The sequence below is a fragment of the Coccidioides posadasii genome, chromosome 2 (genome assembly GCF_018416015.2).
Source record: "Coccidioides posadasii str. Silveira chromosome 2, complete sequence".
Lineage (NCBI taxonomy): Eukaryota > Fungi > Ascomycota > Eurotiomycetes > Onygenales > Onygenaceae > Coccidioides > Coccidioides posadasii.
In genome coordinates this window covers 1,374,010-1,384,578 of record NC_089408.1, presented here as the reverse complement: position 1 = coordinate 1,384,578, position 10,569 = coordinate 1,374,010, and the positions used below count along the sequence as shown (strand labels likewise).

The window sequence follows — 10,569 nt, the reverse complement described above, 5'->3', positions numbered from 1 at the left end:
AATAAATAAATAAAAGGGATACTCTGGGCAAACTACTCCGTACTCCGTACCAGTTGAGGAACGACGAAACGCCAATGGCGCGGCCGGAACCTCAGCTAAGAAGCAGAGACGAATAATCTCGAGGTGAAAAGCGGCCGTTGATTCATAGATTGCCGTGCCGCCTTCGTGTCCAGCCGTTGCTATTGGGATAACATCAAGATAACTCCTCCTTTACAACACGCAAGTGCACTAGAACAGGTGTCGTTGTTTGGAGGCGATTCAGTCTCTGAGAGTCCTGCGCCGGTATCATTCCGGTAGCATGTCTCTCTGGATAGTGATTTCTCGCTGACCTCGTTGCGAGTTCTAACGACAAGACGTGTATGGTGAATTTGTTAACTAGTCAAACCAAGTTTATATGGTTGAGAAGTACTCCGTAGCCGCTGAGAGACAGACATTTACCGGGTATAGACCCAGCTATGGATGGCTCATGACGGTCGAACACAGATGACGTCCCCCGGACATTAGGCGAAAAGAGTGTTTAGGACAGGAAGCCCTTTAAACCGTGTAGGGTGCTTTTACATGTTTAGAGCAATGAGAAATGCGTATGGTGTAGATGCAGTCATTTAGTCCTCTATTTGAAAGGGAATAAGAGGACCAAACTACCCCCTTTTTTTTTTTTTCTTTTCTTTTCTTTTTTTTTTTTGTTTGTGCTTGAAAGGATTCACCAAGCTTCAATGCCAGCGGAATTGCGCACCGGAATGGACAACCAGTTTGGCAAATGATATTACTACTTTCGAGCCCGTGCACCGTCGCCTCATCGCATCTCGGCTGTATCCGGGCAGTTGGAAAGTCGCTCTCAGAAGATGGAATCGCCGCAAAGACCCGAACCAACATACATACTCCGGCTCCATCCCTCCAAGCCGAGAAATATTGGAATGGTTTGCTGCGTAGACTCAATCGAGATGAGATTTCGGGCTCTAGTCACCGGCGTCCTCGGAACCTAACCGACGCAGCGTGCCCTATACTCCGTAGAGCCCCTCCAAAGCAGTGAGGGGGCCCCTGGTATTCGCGCGCTACAATGAGATCTCTCCGTAAGAGGGCTTTTATCGGCTCTACGAGTATTGCAGACGTGCATGCAGTGGAGAAGGATTGCGGAACGAGCTGCCGGGTGGATAATATCTCCTAATCAAAATAAAAGATCAGAAAAAGTGTGCTCATTAGCCAAAGCTTACCGTCGAACAATTGAGTCCAATTTCCCCGGTGGAACTGTTCGCCCTGCAAAGCGACCTGCTGTGCGAGCAATGACAAGTGCGGGGGATCTCTGTTTCGGGACTTTGAAGATTCGGCACCAGGCGCTGCGTTGAAATAACCCTCCCCCCCCTTTTTTTTTTCCCACTTGGATTCAAAAAGAGCAGGGGAGCAAAGAAACAAGACATGGAGCAACATGGGCCCGCTGCCTAGCCCTAGGACGCACGAGGACCGATCCTGGTCGACTGACAAGGTGTGTGAGCACCCTGGGTTGAACCTTGTCCATGCAGGTTGGAGCTTTGATCCCATTATCTTCTCTTTTTTATACTCCTCGTCGGCGATGGAGAGGTGCTCCTGTGCAATACTCACCATTGGGAAAGACGCAAATAGCCAACCATTCTGATAGCGGTCGCTGAACTGCATGTATGAACTAGTGGGTTATGTATTGTAGTTAGTTAGCTGGCTTCGAAGGTCCGAGATTTGGGCTCAACGGCGGCCAAGGCCCCCATCCACCGTCCCCAGGCGGAGTCCACGTCCCCAACGCTCGCTCCCCCAGTCTGGCTGATCCTTCGACGAGGAGCAAAAGCAAAAGCAAAAGCGGCCGGCGGTGAAAGCGGATCTGCCCGCCAATGACGGCTGCGGACTCCAACCCTAAGCCCTACTCTTTCCGCTTCCGGCGGCGGGTGACTCACGCCTGGTCCCCGCCGCTGATTGGCCGCTGCTCTTCCCCGCTGCGAGTTTTCGTCGTCGTGCTTTTGTTGGGCGTTTTTAAAGAGTCTACTTTATCTGTCGTCCGTTCCTCTGTGAGCATCCAGCAAGCCATTGTTCACTCCCCACGCAGCCAACACGTCTTCAACTGAGAAAAGAGGAATACCCACTCCCAAATAGTGCACATATATATCTTTTGTCTCCCGCAAACAACATGGCCAACAAGGAAAAGGTTCTTCTTGCCTACTCTGGTGGTTTAGACACCAGCTGCATCCTCGCCTGGCTCATCGAGCAGGGCCATGAGGTCGTCTGCTTCCTCGCCGACGTAGGCCAGGCGGAGGATTTCAAGGAAGCTGAGCGCAAGGCCCTTGCGATCGGCGCGAAGAAGCTCGTCGTCGAGGACCTGAAGCGTGAGTTCGTCGAGGATCTATGCTTCCGTGCCATCCAGTGCAATGTGAGTCACATCGAAGGTGCGACGCGCGCCAATTGTGCTCTACTGACAAAACCCTCGGTTAGGCTATCTGGGAAGACAGATATCTCCTTGGGTAAGCTTCCAATTGAGTTCCTGACGCTTCTCTGCCCCCTCCAACCCCCAAAACAACCCCGAAAAGACCACTGTGCTAACTCTGGAGTAGAACTAGCCTGTAAGAACTGGAAGAATTCCCCGGTCGCGCGGAGGCCAAGCTTACGGTTGTGGAAGTGCCCGTCCCGTTATTGCTAGAGCTATGATGCGTGTTGCTAAGCAAGAAGGCTGCACGGCCGTCAGCCACGGTTAGTAGTGATATTTTCCCCAGTTCACGATGCGCCCGCGTTACCCTAGTTCTGACCGTCTCATTCCATAGGCTGCACCGGCAAAGGGTAATTCACCCAGATCCTGTACCAAAATCAAGCGCATACTTATTCATCGAAATACCAGAAACGATCAAGTCAGATTTGAACTCGCATTCTACGCCATCCAGGTGCCTTTGCCATTGCTATGCAATTTTAGAAGAAGCCTGCAATGCTGACCAGCGTAGCCATCTATCAACGTCATCGCCCCATGGCGTCTTCCTGAATTCTATGAACGTTTCGCTGGTCGTAATGACCTCCTCGACTACGCTGCCAAGCACAATATCCCCGTCACATCTACAAAGGCAAAGCCATGGTGGGTTCGGCCGCATTTTGTTTTGTTTCCTACAGACAGCACTAACGTATACATGTGTTGATAGGTCCATGGATGAGAAGTGAGATTCACACTCTGCTTACGGCACTTCACCCCCGCAAAACCCTGCTGACTTTTCGTCCCAGCCTCGCCCATTGCTCCTATGAAGCCGGCATCCTGGAAGAAGCCGACGTCTCTCCACCAGATGACATGTGGAAGCTGACTGACGATCCCCGAACCGCCCCCAACACACCCGAAGATGTCACCATCTTCTTCGAGAAGGGTCTGCCTGTTGGCGTCGTTCTGGGATCCGACCCTAAGGCAGGAAACAAGATCACCGACTCCTTGGAGCTATTCACCACTCTCAATGAACTTGGCCGTAAACATGGTGGGTTTGAATGATGCTTCCGTTTCTCGATCATTTCACAGAGTACGACAATAGCCAGATGGTTGTGGTAGCTGACTAGGGCTTCGATAGGAATCGGTCGTATCGATATTGTGGAAAACCGTTACATTGGTCTTAAATCTGTAAGTTAACCTGGTCAACTTCTGTCCTTTACCCCAGATGACTAACCTCTTGTCTGTAGCGCGGATGCTAGTAAGCAGCCCGATGATTCCCCCCAACACTCGAGTTGCACTGGATGGGCACGGTACTAACTACACTGTTTTCTAGTGACTCCCCTGCTATGACCATTCTCCGCCTTGCACATCTTGACCTTGAAGGCCTCGTTCTTGACCGCGAAGTTCGCCTTCTCCGTGATCAATTCGTCACTATTACCTGGTCTAAGCTTCTCTACAATGGTCTCTACTTCTCCCCCGAACGTAAATTCATCGAGAAGAGCGTTATTGCCAGCCAGGACGACGTCAACGGCCAGGTCAGACTTCGCTGCTACAAGGGCTCGGTAAGCGTCTTGGGACGAAGCTCCGATACAAGCAAGCTCTACAGCCCAGAGCAGAGCAGCATGGACAGTCTCGAGGACTTCCAGCCCACAGACACCACCGGCTTTATCGCTACCCAGGCCATCCGCCTGAAGGCATACGGCGAGGCTGAAGCCGCTGCCGGTATTGATCTCAGCGAATCCTAAAAGACAGAATAAGAAAGTGTTTTGGTTTCGGATGCTTTTGGAAAATATCAAAGGAAAAAGTCTCGGACTGCATGATTTGGAGTTCTAGCAGGACTGGCTTTCGGTTACTACAGAAATACAAAGTTTATCTTTATTGGAGGCCCCTTGTGAACAAGTCTTTGATTTTGTTTTCCCAGTATTGCTTCGCGATCCTACGTATGAACATGTACTTCCGGTTTTCGTGGCTGTTCCCTGCGACAGCCTCTATCCGAGCCACTAGAACGACAAGACCTTTTCATTCAAAGGTAGCATCGCGTCTCGCGCTTCATGCTCGAAGTAGGATCAACTGCACTTCTGCCGGTGCTCCATAATAAGGTGTGGAGATTATTTTCCTTGGCAGGATGCGGTCCTCAATGCATGGGCCCAGGATCCTGGGAAGTTCTGAGTACGACAGAGTTTTGAAAACGAGCAAGGCTTCGTCGCTCGCTTTGTCCAGCATGCAGCCTATTGAAGCCGTATGGTCGCCTTACGCCGAGCTCCGAAATAAAAGTGGGCTTCGGAACAGAATGTCCATGCGCCCACCAGTCGTTAGAGGATCCTCGCGGTGGGTGGCTAGCATCGACAACGGTCCTGGGTACATACATATATGTACCTAGAGAAGTTGCGAAAACTCTATTCACGTCCTTCACGTCTTTTCTCCAACTCTCAAGGGTAATCAAGCGTGCGTTTCTTTGTCGAGGCGCTCGCGATCCTACCCTTAAGGCGGGCCTGACTTCTGAGGTAATAACCGTTAATTTCACCAGGCTATAATGGCGGCGTCGATAAGCTACCTTGAGAATGCAACGGCTGCTAACGGTTACTTTCCGACTGTTCATGACAAATGACGACGACCCTCTACGACCTTGCTAAGCGCTGAGGAAGGTATCAAAAAGATAGCTCTTGCGCGCTCTATCCCATCCATATTGGCGAGTTGCTTGAACAGAGATACTATATACGACATGAACTTGGCCATGGTGCCTTCTTGTCTGTCCGTTAGGCTAAGATCCTGTGGGCTAAAAGTGATGTGGCTCTCAAGACCATTGCTTCAGGAGATTCAGAAGAGCAAAAAATATCATTATACAGAGGGAAATCCTTCAGCGTATGGGTAGCAAAAATCGAACAATTAAGATCTCAGGAAAACAGCAACAAACAAAATGACTAGATTTCCGAGAGGAGCCTCAGTAAAACTCGGCTCCATGTTCAGCTTTGGCCTTTTTATCTTTCTTTGCATCCTCAAACTATTCAGTCGATGACCCACCCCCGATATCATCCTCTCGAGTGCGTTCCCTCCGCGGCTTTGATTCGCGCATTTTCCAATATTGAGGATCTAAATTAAAGACTTAGCGAGTGAGTAGAGGTTTCGAAAAATAATGATAATCATAATCATAATAATCACCACACGTTCCTTGCTGTAGGATATTATTTGATAGAATCACCAAATCAGCTGAAGAACATGGCCCAATGGGCTGTATTGGCTTTGTGTTCAGCACTTGGCCATACTGCTGGTTTACTGTACAATCTAGAGAATACTTCTATACTGTGGTTACATTCACGCCTGCTACCTCTGCTATGATATGGTTTGTTTTTCCTTCACAAAGAATGCGATTAACCTCAAAGGTAGCCCACAGCTACACCAGCTACACTGTTTGACAGTTTCGCAAAGTTTTCTCATGTAACTGTAGGATAACTCATCAGTTCCCGCCATTGCTATTGTGTCTAGCCAACAACATAGAGGTATTTTAAATCCATGGTAGTAGCAAAGCTAGCACCGAATGTGTAGTTTTGTCTTGAGGGCCATGGTGATAAAATAGACACAAAAATCATTGCTTCAGTGGAGAAATATGATCATACAACATGTTGATGTCAATGTGGTTGTCCGAAAAACAAACGCGGGAGTGTACTTAGAATCCTGACTAAGCAGCTTCATCGTGTCTCTCTCCGTCTCGACGAACGAACTTTCGACAAGCTGAACAGCTCCGGTTGCTGGCAGCAGAGGGTGCTGAAAGCCAACAGGCCGTTCCCTTGGCTTGAATTTGCCTATTTCCTTCAAGGTGTGCAGTTTGTGTCTCTTGTCAACACGTCAATTGATGGGGCCGGATTAGACTAACCGATTTTCTTCCCTTCCAGATGAACAACAGCCGGCTTGCGCAGACGCAACCTTCCTACGACTTTTTGTCCGGCGCGTCGTCTTCTCCCCAGCAATCTTCCAGAAGTCCGTTCGGGAGGAGTATCCTTCCTCAAGAGCCACCGATCAAACCCGGTCAGTACATGATTCCCTTGGAGCCTAAGGTACACCTATAATATGGAATGGAATTTCTGACGCAAATCACGAGGTCTATAGATGCCGGGAATGAAGAACTACGAATACAGATTAGTACTTTGAAGTATGAGCTCGAGAATATAAAGCAGGATAGGGACCTAGAATCCTTACAACACGAGAAAGAATTACGGGAGCTGCAGGCCAGAGCAGACGCGGACTTTCGAAAAGCGCAGGTGAGCCTTATCCATAGGATTTTCGTTTTACCCCCACCAAAAAAAAAAAAAAAAATAAAAATAAAAATAAAAAAAGGGACACTCGAGCGATTATTCTGACGACTGGGTTGCAACTATCTAGGCCGCAGAGAGTAGCTCAGCCAAGGCCCAACGTAAGATCGAATCGCTTACCGTAGAGTTAAAGCAAGTGCAGGAAACGTCGGAGGCCGAGCGAGCCTCCTGTGAAAGGAAGATACGGGCGTTGCAGGAAGAGAGCCGAGCTTTGCAGGAGGAATGTGACGATTCAAGGTCCCAACTAGCCGACCAAGAACGTCAGTACAAAAACCAAGTCCGCGAATTGGAAACGATCCGTTCGTCGCTCCAACAGACGTTGGATGAATTGAGAAATGAGCTCCAAGAAACCAAAGCGTGCTTGCAAACGACCCAGAAGCGGTTATCGCAACGTGAAGCTGAAGTGGACCAACTAGAGGCAGAGAACATACAGTTAAAATCTGAAGGATCCGAGCCGGAAGCCCTGACTGTGCTCAAGCGGGAGCTTTCAGAACAGCTATCGCAAGTGAAGAGATTAGAATCCGAATTGCGGCCGCTACGAAAGTCTCAAAAGAAAGTCGAAGTCGTCGAAGAGCAAAAGCTTGCCCTTGAGAACAAGCTGCATTTAATGAGTGGCTTGGAAGCTGAACTTAGAAATCAGCGAATCCAGAATCAGGTTTTACAAGACGAGCGACGATCCTGGACAGGTCTATTGCAACTAGATGGGCAGGAACCTGAATTTGACTCTCCAGAAGCTGTTGTTAGAGCCTTGGTTGAGTCAAGAATTGAAAACGCCTCCCTGGTTGATAAAATCGGGAATATCCAGACCGAAGCTGCGGAAAAGACAGAAATTATAAACAACCTGGAGATGGAAAAGCAAAGAATACATAAAGAAATGGAAAGTCTCCGTTCGAACGGAGCGGGCGTAGTCGCTGCTGATTCTCGTGCCAAAACACGGTTGGAGCGGCAAAGGGTCCTAGCTATCAAGGAAGTGGAGTATTTACGAGCACAGCTCAAGACGTTTGATGCTGAGGAAACCATGGTGAATCCGGACGAGAATCGAATCGACACTCAGAAATCCGAACATATTGCACAGCTTGAGGGTCTTCTGAGCGAACATCGGGAAGAGCTTCACAAGTTGCATGAAGAGCTGTCAAAAAAGGAAGAAAACGCAACACCAAGTGATTCCCAGGCCTTGCGTGGAACTAAACGACCTCTTTCCCCAGCGGAGAGCGACGCGGATAGTGAACGACTTGCTGGCTTGGTTCGCAAAAATCGAACCTTGCAGGACTCTTTATCCAAATCTGAACAGTCGGTTGAGCTGTTACGCCGGGAGCTTGAGGCAGCAAAGTCTCATCTTTCCTCTTTGCAAGCCCAGTCGCGAACCCGCATCTTAGAGCTTCGATCGAACCCAACTGCTGATTTTGAAAACATTAAGCTTTCCACCCTGAAGACTTTACGGGCCGAGAATCGGGAACTTTTGAAGCAACTACGAGGAGGGAATGAAAATATTCGGATGATTCCTGCTAGCACGCTTGACAGCTTGCAGCTAGATCTTCAAGAGATGGAGAAACAGGTTGCCGATAAAGAAAAGCGGATACGCCGTCTAAAAGAGATTTGGACTGCGAAATCATCTGAATTCCGTGAAGCGGTGGCGTCCATTCTCGGTTATAAGCTTGATTTCATGCCCAATGGGCGTGTACGAGTGACTTCTATGTTCCACCTTTCGCCAGCATACAGGCACGGAGACCCGGGTGCTGCGGCCGACTCTAGTGGCCCGGGAAGTATGGGTGACGGCGAAGAAAACTCGATCATTTTTGACGGAGAAAATGGGACCATGAAGATATCCGGTGGACCGAATAGTTTGTTCGCTCTAGAAATTCGAGATCTTATCAAATTTTGGGTAGAGGAGCGGAAGGATATTCCCTGTTTCTTAGCTGCCATGACGCTTGAATTTTACGACAAGACGACAAGGGCCGCTCGAATGTGACGAGAGGAACTTTCTTTCGAACGTTTTCATTGCTGTTGATTTCTTTTCCCGCCCGTTCCTGACAGGACTCGTCCCTGTTTGGGGAGTGTTTATGGTTGGCGGCTTTTCGTGAGGAGATGCGCTTTGGAGAGATATAATATCTTACAATCTGATTGAGTGGGCTTTAATGGCCCCTGGGTGCCTACATATATCTATACATATACGGAGTAGAGCGGCCGTTTCCCTACACATCGAGCACAGTCTCAAGATACCCGAAGCGTGCCGAGTGATTTGCCTTCAACAACCTTTTAAAAAGTCGTAGGCCATCAAAGTGTGGGCCTGGGCGACCTGAACGAGCTCTTTCACCTCCACATATTCATCTGCTCCGCCCATATTTCCTCCAGAGCAGCCGACGACAACGGTTGGAATGCCAGCGGCACGATACCACCGGGTATCAGATGCTCCAACGCGTATACTAGCGACGGACTTGCCGCCGGTGACTTCTTTCGACACTTTCAGACCCAGCTGAACAATATCGTGGGTGGGAGAGGTATAGTTAGGATCGCATTTACGAATTATTCTCCATCTGATGCCCTCCATCGGGTCAAGTAACGTTCGTAGCTTCGCTAGAATCTCCTCGGTCGTAACGCCTAGAGGGAGTCGAAGATCACACTCCGCTTTCGCGTGGGCGGGAATTAAATTCGGTGACACGCCGCCATGTACCGTTCCAATGTTGACTGTAACATGGCGTAGCGTGTCCAACTCACCCATGCCCGACGATGCTTGTGACACGTCTGCCGCCGCATCGATCGCATCCTCCACCTCCGCGGGCATATCCACCGCCATCTCTTCCAACGTCTCGATCGCATCCAACGCCTTTCGTAGACGATTAACCGCATTCAAGCCCCTATGCACATGCGCACCATGCGCTGCAACCCCTTTCGCCTCAACATCAATCCACACAAACCCCTTTTCCCCGAACCTCACCACCTGCGGCGACCCCGCATCCCCGCATATCATCGCGTCGCCCTTGGCCGCCTCGACATTGTCCAGCAACCACTTCGCCCCACGACTGCCCATACACTCCTCATCGCCCGCGAGCGTGACCACGATCTCCCCGCGCCATAAATCGCGATGCTCAGCGAGCAACTTCGCCGCCGTGATCGATGCCGCGATGCCGCCTTTCATGTCGCACACCCCGCGACCATATAATCTCCCATCCTTGAGGACGCCGCCCAGCGGTGGCACCGTCCAGTTGAGATCCTCGCAAAGAGGGTAGGTGTCTAGGTGGCCGTTGAAGACTAGTCGCTTGCCCGGTCTGCCGCTGGGGATGCGAGCCACGACGTTGACGAGTCCCGGAGCGGTCTCATGGCGCGAGACGTGTGCGTGTGGAATGCTCTGCAGCAATTTGATAGCCGCGTCGGCAACGAGGACGGTGTTTCCCGCGGGATTGGGGGACGGTGTCTTGACAAGCGTTCTTGTGATTGCTATCAGCGCATCCTGTTGCTTGGTGATGGTGTTTCGGAGGAAGGTTCGGGCTTTCTTGTCTTCTTGCGTCATGATGGAGTCGAATTCCTCTTCTTCTCCTCTTTTTTTTTTTCTTTTCCTTTTTCTGTTTCTGTTTCTAATACCCAGACGTTGCTTTGCGATTTCAAAGTTGGCAATTGATTTTCGGTTAGATTATCATACGCAATTATGATATTTTACAGAGAAGCTAGATTGAGCCGGGCAGTTAGGAGCTGAGGTATGAAATGTCAGGCAAACTTCTCCACGCCGGCCAGACCATCACAGATGCACTCGGCTCGTTTCCAGACTCGGTCATGCGACGGGACTGTGCATCCAATGAACACTATGTGTGTAACTAGCTCAGCAAAAAGCGCGAGCCAGCGCGAGAGTTA

The 10,569-nt window shown here is 49.9% G+C and overlaps 3 protein-coding genes across 4 annotated transcripts; 2 read left to right on the top strand and 1 right to left on the bottom strand.

Moving 5' to 3' along the window:
- Positions 1-1,973: 1,973 nt before the first annotated feature.
- On the top strand, positions 1,974-4,386 carry ARG1_1 (argininosuccinate synthetase). Of its 2 annotated transcripts, XM_003068735.2 has the most exons (12): positions 1,974-2,389; positions 2,452-2,480; positions 2,571-2,579; positions 2,636-2,706; positions 2,778-2,793; positions 2,852-2,894; positions 2,952-3,079; positions 3,144-3,158; positions 3,223-3,464; positions 3,555-3,604; positions 3,664-3,674; positions 3,750-4,386. In XM_003068735.2, exons 1-12 carry the CDS (start codon positions 2,150-2,152, stop codon positions 4,159-4,161), a joined length of 1,266 nt encoding a protein of 421 aa, XP_003068781.1. In that variant the 5' UTR covers positions 1,974-2,149; the 3' UTR covers positions 4,162-4,386. The 2 variants fall into 2 exon arrangements, with proteins under 2 accessions (XP_003068781.1, XP_065980079.1); XM_066124004.1 differs by lacking the exons at positions 1,974-2,389; positions 2,452-2,480; positions 2,571-2,579 and having other exon boundaries at positions 2,600-2,706.
- Positions 4,387-6,306: 1,920 nt separating this feature from the next.
- Positions 6,307-8,692, top strand: MAD1 (coiled-coil domain-containing protein mad1; the record flags this gene model as incomplete). The annotated part of the gene is made up of 3 exons (XM_003068736.2): positions 6,307-6,439; positions 6,521-6,672; positions 6,794-8,692. 3 exons carry the CDS (start codon positions 6,307-6,309, stop codon positions 8,690-8,692), a joined length of 2,184 nt encoding a protein of 727 aa, XP_003068782.2.
- Positions 8,693-8,968: 276 nt separating this feature from the next.
- D8B26_002967 (uncharacterized protein) lies at positions 8,969-10,310 on the bottom strand (the record flags this gene model as incomplete). Its single annotated transcript, XM_003068737.2, has 1 exon — positions 8,969-10,310. Exon 1 carries the CDS (start codon positions 10,229-10,231, stop codon positions 8,969-8,971), a length of 1,263 nt encoding a protein of 420 aa, XP_003068783.1. The 5' UTR covers positions 10,232-10,310.
- Positions 10,311-10,569: the final 259 nt, after the last annotated feature.